General features: G+C 36.4%; 1 protein-coding gene across 1 annotated transcript in view; it reads left to right on the forward strand.

Annotated features, from left to right (window-relative positions):
- BDP1 (B double prime 1, subunit of RNA polymerase III transcription initiation factor IIIB) overlaps positions 1-19,829 on the forward strand; it is a 217,727-nt gene that overhangs the window by 160,841 nt on the left and 37,057 nt on the right. Inside the window, exons 29-32 of the mRNA XM_007943362.1 lie at positions 9,281-9,317; positions 9,812-9,904; positions 11,368-11,596; positions 12,028-12,188. Coding sequence (XP_007941553.1) covers positions 9,281-9,317; positions 9,812-9,904; positions 11,368-11,596; positions 12,028-12,188 — 520 coding nt within the window. The remainder of the gene's footprint in view (positions 1-9,280; positions 9,318-9,811; positions 9,905-11,367; positions 11,597-12,027; positions 12,189-19,829) is intronic.

Below are 19,829 nucleotides of genomic sequence, written 5' to 3' on the forward strand. Positions count from 1 at the left end.
TTTTGCTGTGTCCCAAAGATTTTGGTATGTTGTATTTTCATTCTTGTTTGATTCAAGGAATTTTTTAATTTCATTTTTTATTTCTTCTATTACCCAGTTGATTAAATGGAAGATGTTATTCAGTTTCAACGTCTTTGCTCTAATTTTTGTTGATCTTCCTATTTCTGATTAGTAATTTTATAGCATTGTGATATGAGAAGATGCTTTGCTGTTTTTCAGTGTTTTTAAATTTATTAAGGCTTGCTCTGCAGCCTAACATATGGTCTATCCTGGAGAATGTTTCATGTGCACTGGAAAAGAATGTATATTGTTGCTGTTGTTGAGTGAAGTGCTCTGTAGATGTCTATAAGGTCAAGTTGATGGATTGTATTGTTTAGTTCTTCTGTGTCTTTGTTGAGTTTCTTTCCTCTTGTTCTACCTTTCATTAAAAGTGATGTATTAAAGTCTCCTGTTATGACAGTGGGGTTATCTATTTGTCTTTTCAATTCTGTTAAATCTGATTTATGTGTTTTGGGGCTATTTCATTGTGTGCATGGATGTTTATTGTGGTTATGTCCTCTTGTTCAGTTGATCCTTTAATCACTATATAATGTCTTTCTTTGTCTCTTACTTTTTTTTGTCTTAAAATGAATTTTATCAGAAATTAATATTGCCACTCCTGTTCTTTTTTTATTGTCATTTGCTTGATATGTCTTTTCCAACCTTTGATTTTCAGTCTGTGTTTGTCTTTGTCTCTAAGGTGTATCTCTTGTATATTGATGGGTTTTGTTTTCTTATCCAGTCTGCAACTCTGTCTCTTGAGTGGTACATTTAATACATTTAACATTCAGTGTAATTATCGACAAATATGAATTGGTTGCTGTCATTTTGCTATGTGTTTTTTCATGGTTTTCCTGGTTTCTTTATTCCATATAATTTTCTGTAGTGATCTCATTATGTTTATGAATTGTGTTATCATTTCCTTTGTTGCTGTTGTTTTAGTATTTGTTAAATTTTTGTGCTTGTTGCCTTTTTTATTTTGATGTAAAGGTTTATTATTTTATTTTGAAGTTACTCTGTGATTATAATTCTCTTCCCAAGGTTAGAACAGTCTGTTTTCTCTCACAATTGTCTTAAATTCCTTACCACTTAGAAGTTCTCTAAGTACACTATTTTTTTTTTTTTTTCTCTTTTTCGTTTTGTGGTTGTCTTCATTTGCCAGTTAAAATCTCTTGTTTCCTGTTCATGTTCTTAAAAGCTTATTTTACTTTGGATACTTCCATAACTGGGTTGGTTTTTGGGTTATGGCAGCATATGTGTTAATAGTTGGTTATTGTTTGCTGTTGTTGGTTCTCTGTCCATAGGACTCCCTTTATCATCTCTTGGAAGTTCTCTTTGTTGGAAATTCTCTTCCAACAAATCTTTGGCAACTTTCTCTGTGGTTTTGTTTATCACTTCCTGTTGTGGAATTCCGATTATACATAGGTCATTCCTCTTGATGGTATTCCACTTGAATCTTAGACTTTCTTCATTTTGTTTTGATCTTTTTTTCTGACTGATGCCTTTTCCAAGCAGTATTGAGGTATTTGTCTTCAGTCTCACTAATTCTGTCTTCAATTGATGCAGTTCTACTCCTTTGCCTGTTCAATGTGTTATCTCTTTCTGAAAATTTAGTATTAATCTTCTGGATTTCTATCTAGATTTTCTATCATTTCTGATTTTTCATTTATCTTGTCATTTGTTCTTGTATTGTCTTCTGAAATCGTTTTAGGGTTTTGTCTGTTGCTTCCCTAATTTTGTCAGTGTTTTCCTTGAACTGTCTCTCAGCCCATTGAATGTACCTTAATTCTTTTGAATTCCTTGCCAGGAAGTTGCAGTGCTGCTTCTTTTTCAGGAATGTCTTCTGGGTCTGTATCCTGGTCCCTTGTTTCTGCTGCTTTATCTTACTTCTTTGTGTGAACTGTAATGGTCTGTTGTCTCTGAGACATTGTGACATTTTTGTGTTTATATTTAATTGTTTTTTTTATATTGGAGTGATTTGCCCAAGATTATCATTTTCTTTGTTTTATTTCTGGTAGCACAGTGCCTACAGCATCTGACTGCTAACCAGAAGATTGGTGGTTCAAACCTGCCAGCCACTCCATGGAAGCAAGACTGAGAAATCTACTTCCATAAAGATTTACCACCTTGGAAACCCAATGGGGATCACTACGAGTGGAAATTGTCTCAATGGCAGTGTGTTTGGTTTGATTTTAGGTGGTTTTGTTTGGATATTATCTGAGTAAGCAGGGTATTGTACTCCTCTGTTCGCTAGTTGGCAGCACTTATGCACTTACCACCAGTCTCCTTTCCATTCGTCAGCGTACCGTATATCTGTGCTGTTCTTGTCATGTGGAGCCTATTCTTAGGTTCCTGGAATCTGAATGAGAATGCTGTCACTTTAAATATCCAAAATGGCCACCGCTTGTAAACATTCAAAATGATTGTACCCTCTGGATAGCTGAAAGTCCACTGGTCAGTTTGTCTCCTTCTTTGCTGTTTCCCTCTTTAGTCATCAGTCACCAGTGTAGTCATCCACGCAGCCATTGACTAGCAGGTCTAGCTAGTGCTTTGGCTAATTAATTCTTAGTCCTAACACCACTTGGCAATATTCAAACTGTCTGGGTCATTAGGATAGCTGACAGTCTGTTGCTCCATTTGTCTCCTTATTCACTGTTTTCATACAGGTTCTTCTAGTAGTTGGTGTTTAATCCACTTCTCTATCCTTCCTTTCAAAGCTCAGGGCTCCAGAATTCAGAATTATCTTCTGTATTTGTGTCAATTGGTTTCTCTCTTATTTTTCTTTTGTTGAACAGGGTCTGTGTAGCTTGTCTGCCTGTTCTTCTGCCTTACTGGAAGTCCTCGATCCTACCATTTTTAACTTACTAAAATTCACTTAAGGTTTAAGCTGCCTCATCTTGTAAAAATTAATGACACTCTTCAGGCCTTAAGGAGCTCTGGTGGTGTAGTGCCATTTGGTAACCAGAAAGTTGGTAGTTCAAACCCATCAGCCACTCCATGGAAGGAAGGCTGGACAATCTACTTCTGTAAAGATTTACCACCTCGGAAACCAAAAGGGCGTCTCTTTGTGTCTGTATCAACTCAGTGGCAGTGAGTTTGTTTTTTGCTTTATTTCAGGCCGTAGTTTTCTTTGAATGCAAACTCACAACTGATATAATGAGGGTTGAAAGATTGTGAATTTGAAGAAGTAAATATAAGTAGTATTTGTGTTTAACAATAGGATCAGAGTTTAAATGTGTACAGTACAAGGATAAGACAAAATAAGGAACATTGACAAGACAAAATAATTATGCTTTTACATCATAAAAAAAAATCAAATTAAAATGCAGGGACAATACTGTCAAGCCTAGCTTTTAACAAGACAATATCTGCTATAATAACAAAAGCACAAAGAGCAAAAGAAAATTTAATGGGACCTCATAAAAATTAAACTCTTTTGTTCATCAAAAGACTACCAAAACAATGAAAAGATTAGCTACTAACTGGGAAAATATCTTCAGAAACCATATATCTGATAAAAATCTAATTACATATATATATCTTAAATAACAACAAGAACATAGATAACTCAGTCATAAAATGGACAGGGGACTTCAATAGACATTTCACCAAAGAAGACATTCAGATAGCCACCAAACACGTGAAAAGAACCACAAGAAAAGCTTGATGTCATTAGTCATCAGAAAGATACATATCAGAAGAAGCACAATTAGATACCAGTTCACTCCCACTAAGATAGCTTAAAAAAAAAAAAAGTTGGTGAGGATGTGGGGAAATTGGAACTCTTACCTGTTATTGGTGAGAATGACAAATGGCACAGCTGTTGTATAAAACAGTATGGCAGTTCCTTAAAAATTAAAAACAGAACTATCATATTACCCAGCAATTCCACTCTTAGATATATACCCAAATGACTTGAAAACAGAGTCTCAAAAAGACACATGTATACCAGTATTCATTGCAGCACTGTTCATAGTAGCCAAAAGGTGAAAATAATCTAAATGCCCATCAGCAGGTGATAGAAAAATAAAATGTGCCACATACGTATAATGGAATACTACTCAGCTAGTAGGAGAAATAAAGTCTTAATACATGCCACACCATGGATGGAGCTGGAAGACATTATAGTGAGTGAAATAAGTTATTCATGAAAGGAGAAATATTACATGAGTTCACTTATATAGGAAAAAAAAAAAAAAAGCAAAAGGCAAATATATAGAAACCAGAGTGTCTTAGGAGTTACCAGGGGCATGGGGACGAGATTGAGGAGCGTGGTTAACAGTGGTGGAAATAACATGTTTGTTGATTGAGGGTTAGGTTGCACATCTCATTTATTATAATTGCTATCAATAATCTTTTCACCTGTACAAAGTTCAATTGGCGTAAGTTGTGATAGATATGTTTACAATGACAAAGGAAAAAGAAAACTGCTGAAGCTGTTTTTATACAATCAAACATCTTATGGGCTTTGGTTTCTTGGTGTGGAGGTTTAGAGTCATGATTATTAGTTATGGCCTAATAATATGTATAGCGCTTCTATTCTACCTTCTAGTTCATTTCATAGTGTCTGGGGTTGTCAAAGCTTTTGAGGCAAGGCAAGGCAGTTGTTCTCTGTGCACTTGGAGCAACAGATGGATAAGGAGAATCAGTACTACGAGGTGGATGTGGAATATGTGGCTAATTGCCACCATGAACAGCTGCTTCCTTTACTGTGAGACCAGAAGAACTGGATGGTACCTGGCTACCATTACTGAACATTTGGATCAAAGATTCCTTAGAAGAATCTTGATCAAAAGAGGGAAAATGGAGAACAGAATTTCATATTTTCACGGACTCCACATTTCCTGGAGCCATGGGGCCTGGATCAACCCCTCAAACTATTGCCATGAGATGATCTTTAAACCTTAAACCAAAAGTATTCTTGGAAGTCTTCTTAAAACTAAATAGTAGTTTAGCTTAAATAGTAAAAAATGCCTGTCAGTTTGTTGTACTTTGGTGGCTTGCATGTTGCAGTGGTGCTGGAAGCTATGCTGCTACAATTTCAAATACCAGCAGGGTCACCCATGGTAGACAGGTTTCAGCAGAGCTTCCAGACTAAAACAGCCTGGGAAGAAGGATTGGGCCATCCAGCTCTGAAAAAATTGGCCACTGAAAACCCTATGAATAGCAGTGAAACATTGTTTGATATAGTGCTAGACGATTAACCCCAGTGGTCTGAAGGCAATCAGAATACGACTAGGGAAGAGATGCCTCCTCAAAGTAGAGTCTGCCTTAATGACAGGGATGGAGTAAGGTTTGGGGGCCTTCATTTGCTGATGTAGCATGATTCCAAGTGAGAAGAAACAGCTGCAGACATTTATTAATCATGCAAACATGGAATGTACGAAGTATGAATCTAGGAAAATTGGAAGTTGTCCAAAATGAAATGGAATACATAAAGATTGATATCATAGGCATTAGTGAGCTAAATTGGACTGGTTTTGGCCATTTTGAATCTGACAATCATATGAACTACTATGCTGGGAATGACAAATTGAATAGGAATGACATCACATTCATTATCAAAAAGAATATTTCAAGATTTTTCCTGAAGTACAATGCTGTTGGTGATAGGATAATAGTCATATGCCGACAAGGAATACTAGTTAATACTACTGTTATTCAAATTTACACACCAACCACAACAGCCAAAATGAAGAAAATGAAAATTTTATCTACTTCTGCAGTCTGAAATTGACCAAACATTCAGTCAAGATGTATTGGTAATTACTGATGTTTGGAATGCAGAAAGTGGAAACAAAGAAGCAGCATTGGTAGTTGGAATACATGAGCTTGGTGATATCGCCTCGGAAACCCAAGGAGCAGTCGCTATGAGTCGGGTTTGACTCAGTGGCACATAACAACAACAACAACTACAACTTACTCGTTGCAAATACATGTTTTCAACAATATAAATGGCAGCCATACATGTGGACCTCTCCAGATGGAATACACAGACATAAAATTGACTATATCTTTGGAAAGAGGCGATGCTGAAGCTCAGTATCATCAGTCAGAACAAGGCCAGGAGCTGACTGTAGACAGACCATCAGTTGCTCCAATGCAAGTTTAAGTTGAAGCTTAGAAAATTAAAACAAGTCCATGAGAGGCAAGATACAACTTTGGTTATATCCCACCTGAATTAAGCATCCATCTGAAGAACAGATTTGATACATTGAACACCAGTGACCTAAGACAAGATGAGTTGTTGGATGTGTATGTCATCCCACATGAGACACATCCTAGTACTGATTCTCTTTATCCCTCTGTTGTTCCAGGTGCACAGAAATCAACTGCCTTGTCTTGGATGGCTGCTCAAACACTTTTGAGACCCTAGCCAAACCAAAACCAAACTCAATGCTGTCAAATTGGATCCAACTCATAGCAACCCCTCCTTGGGTTTCTGAGGCAATATCACTATGGAAGTAGATTGCCAAGTCTTTCTTCCGATGAGTAGCTGGTGGGTTTGAACTGCCAGCCTTCTGGGTAGCAGTCAGATGCCTTAAGAACTATGCCACCAGAGCTACCTTTATGACCCCAGGCACTATGAAATGAACTAGGAGGTAGAACAGAAGAAGTGTTACACATATTATTAGGCCATAACTGGGCTGAAACCATGACCCTAAATCTCCACACTAAGAAACCATCAGCTTAATCTAGAAGTTCACATATGAGAACATCATACATGAAGAAGGTAAAAAGTCATTAAAAAAGCAGGAAAGGAAGAAAAGACCAAAAGGATGTCAGGAGAGACTCTAAAACCTACTCTTGAACAGAGAGTAGCTAAAATGGAAGAAAGAAATGATAAAAATAAGAAATGAATAGAAAATTTCAAAGGGCAACTGAAGAAAAGTGTTATAATGAAATATGCAAAGACCTGAAATTAGACTAAAAGGGAAGAACACTTTCAGCTTTTCTCGAGCTGAAAGATTGAAGAAAAATTTCAAGCCTCGAGTTAAAAAAAAAAAAAAAAATGCATCCATTGCCATCGAGTCAGATCAGACTCACAGCAACTCCTCCTTGGGTTTCTAAGGTGGTGTCACTATGGAAGTAGATTGCCCAACCTTCCTTCTGAGGAGTGGCTGGTGGGTTTGAACTGCCAGCCCTCTGGTTAGCAGTCAAGTGCCTTAGGTACTATGCTACCTCAAGTTCCAATATTGAATACTTCCATGGGCAAAATATTGAACAATGAAGTAAGCATCAAAAGAAGGTGTAAGGAATATATAGAGTCACTATACCAACAACAGTTGGCTGGTGGTCAACATTTCAGGAGGTGGCAAGAATCGGTGGTATTGAAGGAAGAAGTCCAAGTTATACTGGAGGAATTGACGAAAAACAACGCTCCAGGAATACTCATTGAGATAGTTCAGCAAACATGCAGTGCTAGAGGCACTCACTTGTTGATGCCAAGAAATTTGGAGGACCTGGCCAAAGAACTAGAAGAGATCCATATTTGTGCCCATTCCAAAGAAAGGTGATCCAGCAGAATGTGGAAATTATCAAACTACATCATTAATATCACACACAAGTAAAATTTTGCTGAAGATAATTAAAAAACAGTTGAAGCAGTATATTCACAGGGAATTGCCAGAAAGTCAAGCTGGTTTCAGCAGGAGGCATGGAAAGAGGGATATCATTGCTGATGTCAGGTGGATGTTGGTTGAAAGCAAAGCATACCACAATGATGTTTACCTGTGTTTCATTGACTATGCAAAGGCATTTGACTGTGTAGATCGGAACAAATTATGGATAACATTGCGAAGAATGGAAATTCCAGAGCACTTCCGCTCATGAGAAGCTGTACATAGACTAAGAGGCAGTCATTGGAACAGAAGTAGGGACTATGGCTTGTTTTGAAATCAGGAAAGGTGTGTGTAAAAATTGTGTCCTTTCACCGCACTTACTCGGTCTGTATGCTGACCACATAATCAGAGAAGCTGCACCATATGAAGAGGAACAATATATCAGGATTGGAGGAAGGCTTATTAACAACCTGTTATATGCAGATGACACAACGTTGGTTTCTGTAAGTGAAGAGGACATGAAGCACTTAATGATGATCAAAGCCTGCAGTCTTCAGTATGGATTACACCTCAATATAAGGAAAATTAAAATCTTCACAACTGGACCAATAAACAGCATTGCAATAAATGGAGAAAAGGTTGAAGTTGTCAGGGTTTTATTTTACTTTGATTCACAATCAACATCCATGGAAGCACCAGTCAGAAAATCAGATGATGTATTTCACTGGGAAAATCTGCTGCAAGGGACCTCTTTAAAGTATCACAGATGTCACTTTGAAGATTAAAGTGCCCCCAACCCAAGTGAGGGTATTTTCAGTTGCCTCATATGCATGTGAATGCAGTATAATGAATAAGGAAGACCAAGGAAGAATTGTTGATGTAGAATTCTCAAGATGGTATTGACTGCCAGAGGGAACAAATCTGTCTTGAAAGAAGTACTCCAGAATGGTCCTTAGAAATGAGAATGGCCAGACTTCATCTTACCTACTTTGGTCATGTTGTCAGAAGGAACCATTTCCTGGAGTAAGATATCATGCTTGGGAAAGCAGAAGGTCAGCAAAAAAAGGGAAGACTCTCAATGAAATGGATTGCCACAGTGGCTGCAGTGATGGGCTCAAGCATAGCAAAGGTTATGAGGATGGTGCAGAATCAGGCAGTATTTTGTTCTGTTGTGTCATATGGAGTCGGAGCTGACTCAAGGGCAGCAAACAACAGTAAAATAAATGTCTGCCGTGCGCATTATGCTCTTTTTAAGAACTTTCTACATGGGATCAAAGTGACAACATCAACTCAATAGATTAGTTAAGAACCTTAGGATGCAGTGAGTTTATATTAATGAGGGAGAAATAACTCAGAAAAGGAGAATGGGAATGGTTCCACAACTCAAAGAGTGTAATCATTGTCGCTCAGTTGTACATGTAGAAACTGTTGAATTGGTGTATATATGTATAATGAGTATGTGTACTGAAGAACAACAACAAAATAAAATTTTTAAAGTATTTGGCTTTCAAATTTGTTCTGCTTGTCCATGAGCTATATGAATAATGATAAATTAAGAATGTGATTATCACTACTACAATTAAAAGTATAGAAAGACCTGTGAAATGTAGTGGTATTTGACGTATAGAACATATACTTGGAAACATACTTTAGATGGTATGTATCTTTTTCTCTTTTAGGAAATGACCACGGGTGAACATAACCAAGATGAAACAGGTAACTTAACAAGGAAGCTACTAAAACTGCTTGACTAACACTAGCACAGTGATTCACTAGGTAGATAGTAAATGAATCAGAATGCTGGTTAGTTGAACAGAAGGATATAGTTATTGAGTATATTATCTCTAGGGGAAATTTGGATTCTTGCAATGTTCCTTTAAAAGGTGAGTCAAGAGTTAAACATTTAATGAAACTTTAATTGATCATTTTACCCGGATTTGCACAGATAAGACTATGTTCCTTAAAGGCATTAAGTTATTTAATTGGGTGGACGGGGCAGGCATTTTCAGTGAGTAAACACCAACAATTGAGATTTCTTTACTTGTGTATATAACCTGAACAAAACATTTCCATAGTAAAGAATAGTGTTAGATAATACTGTAACCTATAACTAGAAGATAAACACCTGAATTTAAAATATTTTTTAATTAAGCACACTTAAATTTCAAGATTCATTCTTATGTTTTAAGGCTGGTATATTTTCTTACAAGGTACCAACGATGGAAGCACCGAAGCTGCCATAGCTTTACTTACAATGGGAGATCTAGTGTTGCAGTCAGAGATCAGTACTGAACAGGGTGATGGTAAGAGTAAAAAATAAGACCTACAAGAAAAACTTCTAGGAATGTAAATGAATACCTGCCCTTTATGTTTGAAATTGGCGTTACTTTTGTTTTTCTAAAAAAGATAATATGTGTGCATTGACCCATCCGCTAACTTTCTGAACCCTTTTAGATGTGGTGGCAACTGTTTTGAGACAGTACACCAAGAATAATTGGTATCTTCAGAATAGTTAATCTAATGGATCTTCTAGCTTTATCATCATAAAGATCATTAGTTAAGTGAGCTTATTGATCACTGATCATTTTATGCAGGTTTCTTTAGCAAAGGGCTACTGCTTTGGATGTTGTTGTTGTTGTTGTTGTTAAGTGCCATCGAGTTGGACCCGACTCATAGCAACCCTCCTTGGGTTTCCGAGGCAGTATCACTACGGAAGTAGATTGCCCCATCTTCCTTCCGGGGAGTGGCCGGTGGGTTTGAACCACCAGCCTTCTGGTTAGCAGTCAAGTGCCTTAGGCACTACACATGGTCTTCACAATTATATAGCAATCAAATACAGTATGAAGGGGCAGTATAGCTAGCCACTTGAAATAATTTCATTTGAACTGTTGGGATAGTTGGGATAGTTGGGACAGGGCCAAAAGATTATTCAACCCAGATTTTTATTATATTATGCTGAATTGATAGATTAGTTTATGTTCTTTACTATACTATCTTTTACTTAAGTACCATGTTTTTACACAAACAGTGCACATGTTAATAGTTTTTTTGAAAACCATGCAACTCCCTTGTACCTTAATATCCTATGCATATTATATGTGTTGGTGTGTTATATTAGAAAGACATAGTATATTAAATGGATAATTATGCTAATTATATTTTTGGTAATAATTTTGACATTTGGTGAGTGGCTTACCATGCATTTCAGAAGGTATTAGGCATTTAGATCCATAACCACATTTTTATCAGGAAAGTCTAATTTGTATTCCTGCTAGGGTTGTTGTCTCACTGGTGGAGTATTGCAGTGGAGCTAGTCACAAACCTCTACAATGTAAAATATAGGTTTTTAAAAATTTCAATGAAGACAGTCTCATCTTTAAATTCATATGAGCTTATGTAGTTTTTGAGTAATAAACTTATTTTACAATACTAAGTTTCAGTCTATAACAATTTTTAAGTTCACACTAGGTCAAATCCCTGACATAAAACTGAAATTATAAACTTAAGTTTAGAGCCAATAAAAGCAAATTTAAAAATAATGTTACTGTTGGCTGCTATAGAGTTAGCCCCCTACTTATGGCAAATCCACAAACAACGGATCAGACCATTGTGATCCATGGGATTTTCAATGAGTGATTTTCAAAAGTAGATCACCAGCCCTTTCTTCCCTAAAATAATACAGAATTTTTGAATTGCTAGAAGTTGAAGAAATTATTTTATTTGGACGTATATTTATATTGAGTTTTTTATTTTTTTTCTGCAATAGGAATAGGTGTACTTCCTGAGGTTCATTCAAAGGATAACATTCATATACCTTCTAGCCCAGGTGATAGAAAGCACAGCATTACTCATGAATGTCAGGAGCTTTCTTTGCCTGTCATTAGTGTGTCTCCTGCTTCATTAGAAGAAAACAAGATTGTATTGGAGGAACAAAGTACTACTAGAGAAGAAAGTGGTTTAATGGAAAAAGTAAAGGAAAATGCTGTACCAGCTAGGTTGGTTTTACTTTATTAAACTATTATTTCTTTTGAATTTTACTAAAAAATAAGCATAAATAATAGTATTTGACTAATAAAAATATATTTGCCAACTGTCAATTTAGTTAGTACCTTTGAGTAATGCTTATACAAATGTAGACAGTTTTGACTTCTCACCCCTTAAGAAGGGTGATTTTGACTTTAGTGATGTGCATATTAAAATTATGTCTTTGAAACGTTAAAGAAATAGTTTTATGTAAATGTAGTCTGTGTTTTAAAAACAGCCCAGATTCTTTTTCCTGCTCAAGACTTTTTAGTAGTTACTGTTTTGTGATTTTAGCACTAAGAAATGAACACTTACAGACTCAGTGCTGGATAGAATGTGTAAGTGCTAGAGAGAAGAATCTTACATAATGAGTAAATTTCTTTCTTTCCATGTATTCTTTTAGGAATACAGTTTCTAAAGTGACCAATAATTTGAGAATAAGAAGTAGATTTCCCAAGCCTAAGCCAAATCTCACAAGGATTTTAGGGACCAAAAGGCTTGTTGCTCATCGTGAAGTTCCCAGTTTGTTTGTAACTAAAGGTCAAGAAGTGGAAATTCAGACAGGTAAGTTTTATTTTTCTCTTATAAAGTTAAAGTATTACTTTGACATAGGCATTAGCATTTCAAATGAAATATTCAGGCATTAAACTTGCTTTAACTTACTACAAAAAAGTGCAAAACATACAGAAAAGTAGAATGAATTGTAAAATGAGTATCTATAAATCTACCAACTCATTTCAGTAATCATTGCCATTTTGCTCCATTTGCTTGATTAATCTTTTTATCTCTTCATATTTATTTTTTCTGTGTGTTTGTGCACACTTGCACAAATATTCAAATAACTGTCTCTTAGAAATGCAAGGCATGTGGCAAAAACGAAGACAGCTCCTCAAAGGGATAAAAGGAAGAAAAGCTCTCTCCTTCCTTGATTTTAGCCTTCTAGGCCTACTTTTGGGAGCTCTGGTAGCATACCAGCTAAGATACTTGCCTGCTAACCAGACGGCTGGCGGTTCAAACCCACCAGCCACTCCTCGGAAGGAAGGTTGGGCAATCCTACTTCCGTAGTGATACTGCCTTGGAAACCCAAGGAGGGGTCGCTATGAGTCGGGTTTGACTCGACGGCACATAACAACAACAACAACAACAACAGGCCTACTTTTAATGGGAAACTGTTGTTAACAGTTTTTTGTTAATACATCTAGAAATGTTTTATACACATAATAAGCACCTATATAGATGTGTATATATACATATATGCAGACATACTTAAGCCCTACAGAAAGAACAAAAATATGTGCGTACTCTATCATATATAATATTGAGCACTTTTTAAAATAACAGCTTTATTGTACTGTAATTTGGATACATTGTAGTTCAGCCATTTAAAGTGTGTGACTCAATGGTGTTTAGTATATTCATTGAGTTGTATAATCAACACCAAAGTCAACTTTGGAACATTTTATCACCTCAAAAATAAACCCTTTACCTGTCTATTAGCAATAGCTTCCAATTTGCTTCCCAGCCCCAAACAACTGCTAATCCACTTTCTATATAGATTTGCCTATTTTGGATGATTTTTTTAAATATAATTGTACAGTGTGGCTTTTTGTTTATACACTGTGTGGCCTTCTTTCACTTAGCATAATGTTTTCAAAGTTCACCCATGTTGTAGCATGTATCAGTACTTCTTTTTATTGCCAAATAATACTCCATTGTATGGATGTATCCCATTTTGTTTATCCATTTATCAGCTGAAGAGTATTTGGGTTGTTTCCACTTTTTGGCTATTATAGTAATGCTGCTATGAATATCAATGTATAATTTTTTGCATGAACTTATGTTTTCATTTCTCTTGCATGTATACCTACAAGTAGAATTGCTGGCACATACAGTAATTCCACGTTTAACTTTTTGATTGTCTATCAGACTGTTTTCCAAATCTGCATCATTTTATCATCAGCAGTGAGGGTTCCACCTCTTCTTCATTTGCCCTGACACTTGTTCTTATTTGTCTTTTTGATTCTATTGGCTACTGATGTTAAATTTGTTTTCATGTGCTTATTTTTATATCTTATTTGGAGAAATGTCCATTCAGATCTTTGTTGTCTATTCAGATCTTTTAAATTGGGTTATTTAGTCTTTTATTAATGAATTGTAAGAGTTCAGTGTTTTTTTATTTTTAAAACTTAATAATATTGAAAATTCTTTCTGTATAATTACATAGAATACTATTTCTTATTTTTAATGGACTCATTATATTTTAATGTATATTTTGACTCCTAATCACTTCTTTGTTCATCTCCCCTCCCTGCTAGCAATCCAACACCTTAGGGTGATAGTAAGGGCAGTAAAAGCAATGCAGGTAGCATGCTGTCTAGATTATGTTGAACACTTACCCAGAAGATCTGTATAGTTAGCATCATCTTTTCCCTGTCTGGAATTCCTTATTTCTATTATTTCCCTGCAACAAGCAATGCCTTATGGTATGACATGAATGTATAGTTTTTAAATTCATTATTATTTTTTTGACATTTAAAAATATTTTTATTGTGGTAAGATATATATAAGGAGCTCTGGTGCTCCAGTAGATTTCACCATGGAGTTAATTACCAGTCTCACCATGGGGAATAACTACATTCAGCTGCCCAGCCACTCAACCAGGCCCAGCCAGGTTGATACATAAACTTAACCAGCACACTTACCCTTTAAAGAAACTCAATGTCCCTATGTAATAACTTCCCTTTACCTACTCCCAGCCATGCCTGGTAACAACTAATAAACTTTGGTTCTATATGCATTTGCATATTCTAGATATTTCATATAAATGGGATTATACAGTATTTGTCCTTTTATGTCTGACATTTTTCACTCAGCATAATGGTTTCCAGATTCATTCATTTTGCAGCATGTATCAGGTTTTCATTTCTCTTTGTGGCTGAATATTATTCCAATGTATGTATATACCACATTTTGTTTATCCATTCATTTTTTTGCCCTTGTGAATAATGCTGCAGTGAGCACTGATGAACAAGTATTTGTTTGAGCTCCTGCTTTCAAGTCTTTGGATTATATACCTAGAGGTGGGTTTGCTGGGTGATATGATAATTCTGTGTTTAACTTTTTGAGGACCTGCCAAACTGTTTTCTACAGCTGCTCCAGCATTTTACAAACCCAGCAGCCATGGATGAGGGTTTCAGTTTCTCCAGATCTTCACCAACACTTGTAATTTTCTTTTTTTTTTTTTGACAATAGCCATCCTCTAAAATTCAAACCAAACTCACTACCATCAAGTTGATTCCGGCTCATGGTGACCACCATTGGGTCTCCAAGGTAGTAAATTTTTATGGAAATAAATTGCCCAGTCTTTCTTCCGTGGAGTGGCTGGTGGATTTGAAGCACCAACCGTCTGGTTAGCAGTCTGACACCTTAGGCACTGTGCTACCAGAGCTCCTTTTAGCCATCTTAGTGAGAATGGTATTGTTTGATAATTTCCATATTCTGTGGGATCACCTTTCTTTGGAATGGGTACAAACACAGGACCTCTTCCAGTCAATTGGCCAGGTAGCTGTCTTCCAGATTTCTTGGCATAGACAAGTGAGTGGCATAGATTTGGCATGCATTTGTTGAAACATATCACTGGGTATTCCATCAGTTCCTGGAGCCTTGTTCTTTGCCAATTCCTTCAGTGCAGCTTTGACTTCTTCCTTCAGTACCATTGGTTCTTGATCATTTGGCACCTCCTGAAATGGATGAACAGCAACCAATTCTTTTTGGTACAGTGACTCTGTGTACAGATGCAAGCTGGATTCAGAAGATGTGGAACAAATATCATTGCTGATGCCAGATGGATCTTGGCTAAAAGCAAAGAATACCAGAAAGATGTTTACTTGTGTTTTAGTGACTATGCAAAAGCGTTCAGTTATATAGAGCATAACAAACTATGGATAACATTGAGAAGAGTGGGAATTCCAGAATACTTAATCATGTTCATGGGGAACCTGTACACAGAACAGAAGGCAGTCATTCGAACAGAACAAGGGGATACTACATGGTTTAAAATCAGGAAGGGAGTGCGTCACAGTTGTATCCTTTTACCATACTTATTCAGTCTGTAAGCTCAGCAAATTATCTGAGAAGCTGGACTGTATAAAGAAGAACGTGGCATCAGGATTGGAGGAAGACTCAACAACCTGTGATAATGCAGATGACACAACTTTGCTTGCTGAAAGTGAGGATGACTTGAAGCACTTACTGATGAAGATTGAAGACTACAGTCTGCAGTATGGATTACATCTCAACATAAAGAAAACAAATATCCTCACAACTGCGCTGGTAGGCAGCATCACAATAAATGGAGAAAAGATTGAAATTATTGAAGGTTTCATATTACTTGTATCCACAATCAACAACAATGGAGGCAGCAGACAGTGTATTACAGTCGGCAAATCTGCTGCAGAAGACTTCTTTAAAGTGCTGAAGAGCAAAGATGTCTCTTAGAAGATTATGGTGCACCTAACCCAAGCCATGGTATTTTCAGTCACCTCGTATGTGTGTGAGAGCTGGAAAATGAATAAGAAAGACTGAAGCAGAGTTGATGCTTTTGAGTTGTGGTGTTGGTGAAGGATACCGAAAGTACCATGGACTGCCAAAAGAACCAACAAATCTGCCCTGGAAGAAGTTCAGTCGGAATGCTCCTTGGAAGTAAGAAAGGCCAGACTTTGTTTGACCTACTTTGGTCATATTGTGAGAACGGACCATTCCCTAGAGAAGGATATCATGCTTGGTAAAGTGGAGGGTCAACAAAAAAGGGGGAAACCCTCAACAAGATGGATTGACAAATGGCTGCAATGAGGGGCTCAGGTATAGCAAGGATTGTGAGGCTGCTACAGGACTGGGCAGTATTTCGTTCTGTTGTACACAGGTTCACTGTGTGTCGGAGCTTACTCACCAAGACCTAACAACAACAGTGGGAATGCAATGGTATTTAATTATATTTAAATATCAGAACATTATATTAGAACAGTTTTTACATGTACCATTTAGTGACATTGATTGCATCCTTCAAGTTGTGTAACCATTCTCACCCTACTTTTCTGAGTTATTCCTCCATCATTAACACAAATTCACTGTCCCTTAATGTTTCTATCTGTTCTTTTGAGTTGGTGTTACCAATTTCATCCCATGTAGATAGTTCTTAAAAGTGCATAATTCTCAAGACAGACATTTTTTATAGATATGCTAAATTATTATTAGGTTTTAAGAAGACTTCCGGGGGATGTTTTTGGGTTCAAGTTTTAAAGAGTATCTCAGGGCAATAGTTTCAGGAGTTCATAACACCCTTAGTAGCTCCAGGAAGTCTTGAGTTCATGAGAAATTCTGAATTCTTGAAAATTCTGTTCTGTGTTTTCTCTTTGTTGATCCTTATATATTTGCCTTTTCATGTAAGTGAAGTCATACAATATTTCTCCCTTTATGAATGACTTATTTTACTCAGCATAATCTTTTCCAGCTTCATCTATATTGTAGCTTTTATCAAGATTTCATTTCTCCTGCTGGCTGAGTAGTATTCCATTGTATATATGTACCACATTTTATTTATCCATTCATCTGTTGATGAGCATTTAGGTTGTTTACACCTTTTGTCTGTTTTGAATATTGTTGCAATGAACTCTGGTGTGCATGTGTCTGTTTGAGCCTCTGTTTTCAAGTCTCTCAGGTATAAACCTAAGAGTGTAATTGCTGAGTAATGTGATAGTTCTATTTTTATTTTTTTGAGGGACTGTCATACTGTTTTCCACAACAGCTATACCATTTTGCATTCCCACTAGCACTGGGTAAGAGTTCCAGTTTTCCCACATCCTCGCCAACATTTGTTATTTTCTGATATTTATTTATTTCTCATAGCCATCCTAGTTGGGGTGAAATAGTATCTCATTGTAGTTTTGATTTACATCCTCTCTGATGGCTGATGATGAGCATCTTTTCTTGTTTGGTGGCCATTTGAATGTTATTTTAGGTGAAACATTTATTCAAGTCCTTTACCCATTTCATGATGGGGTTGTCTTTTTGTTGTTAAGTTGTGGAAGTTTTATATATATTTTGGTTATTAGAATTCTTTTTGAATATATGATTTCCAAAGGTACTCTCCAATTTGGTAGATTATTGTCTCACTTTCTGATAAAGTCTTTTGATGAACAAAATTTAAAAATTTTTATGAAGTACCATTTATTTATTTTGTCCTTTGCTATTTGTACTTTTGTATTATATTTGATAATCCACTGTTAAAAGCTAATCCCAATAGCATTGCTTTTTTTCTTCTAAGAATTTTATGGTTTTTCTTTGCAAATTTATGTTCCTGATCATTTTTAATTTGATTTTATGTATGATGTTTAATTTTTCTGCATATGGAGATCCTATTTTCTCAGCGCTATATAAGGGAGTCTTCTTTCCCATTTAATGGAGTGAATAAGTAGTGAATTACTTATACTGGCTTGAGCAGTACTTAGACACTCTCAGAGTATGTTGTTGTTGTTATGTGCCGTCGAGTTGGACCCGACTCATAGTGACCCCTCCTTGGGTTTCCGAGGCGGTATCACTACGGAAATAGATTGCCCCATCTTCCTTCCGAGGAGTGGCTGGTGAGTTTGAACCACCAGCCTTCTGGTTAGCAGTCAAGTGCCTTAAGCACTGTGCTACCAGAGCTCCTCTCAGAGTATAGGACAAGGTTATCTTTTTCATGTAGAAGTCATACTTTTCCTGTTTGTGACATTATTGTTTGCAGCACAGCTCCCTCCCCAGTGTCTTTCCAAGAACTCCCTTAAGGTGGAACTAACCAGACCTTACTTGTACCCACCTCCAAGCAGTTTATATATGTGGATTTTTATTAATAATGCCATTAACATAAAGTGAGAACATAGTTACTATGGCAGACGGGAGTGAAATGTGCATGGATTAAGGTTCATTAATCATACATAAAATATACGTGTTTTACTGTTCAGAAATTTCATTGGCCAAGATCACCCTTTTGCCATATAAATGAACTTACTTTTAGATTAAGAGGAGTTTGGAAAAGTCACTAGAGAATGATCTGTCTGGTAAGAGAGAGTATGTTTCTTATATGAAGACTTTTATTTAAAGATTTTTACCAACTTCTGCAGTCTGAAATTGACCAAATATGTAATCAAGATTTATTGATAATTACTAGTGATTAGAATGTGCAAGTTGGAGAAGAAGAAGCATCGGTAGTTGGAAAATATGACCTTGGTGATAAAAGTGACACTGGAGAAAAAAATTCAAGCCTCAAGTTACAATATTGAAGGATTCTATAGGGAAAATATTGAATGATGTAGGAAGCTTCAAAAGAAGATGGAAGGAATAGAGAGTCACTGTAGCAAAAAGAATTGGTTGATGTTCAACCATTTGAAGAGGTAGCATATGAGAAACAATCAGTGATACTGAAGGAATAAGTCCAAGCATCACGGAAGGAATTGGTGAAATACAAGTCTCCAGGAATTGACAGCATACTAATTGAGATGTTTCAACAAGCAGATGCAGTGCTGGAGGTGCTCACTCATTTATGCCAAGGTAGTTGGATTCAGTTTACCTGATCAACCAATTGGAAGAGATCCCTATTTATGCCCATTCCAAAGGAAAGTGATCCAGCAAAATGTGGAAATTATCAAACAGTATCATTAATATCACACTCAAGTCAAATTTTGCTGAAGATAATTTAAAAGTTATTGCAGCTGAATATTGACAGGGAACATCCAGAAATTTAAGCTGGATTCAGAAGAGGACATGGAACAAGGGATCTCATTAATGGTATTAGATAGATCTTGGCTAAAAGCAAAGAATACCAGAAAAATGTGTACCTGTATTTTATTGCCTATGCAAAGGCATTTGACTGGTGGATCATAACAATTAGGGATAACATTGCAAAGAATGGGAATTCCAGAATACTTATTTGTGCTCATGAGGAACCTGTATATAGACCAAGAGGCAATCATTTAAATAGAACAAGGGACTGCTGCATGGTTTTAAATTAGGAAAGATGTGCATCAGGCTTGTATCCATTCACCTTACTTATTCAGCCATATGAATCAAATAATCTGAGAAGCAAGACTATATCAAGATGAATGTGACATCAGGATTGGAGGAAGACAGATTAACAACTTGTGATATGCAGATGACACAACCCTGCCAAAG

This window comes from Orycteropus afer, unplaced genomic scaffold (genome assembly GCF_000298275.1).
Source record: "Orycteropus afer afer isolate SDZICR_OR568_19922 unplaced genomic scaffold, OryAfe1.0 scaffold00104, whole genome shotgun sequence".
NCBI lineage: Eukaryota > Metazoa > Chordata > Mammalia > Tubulidentata > Orycteropodidae > Orycteropus > Orycteropus afer.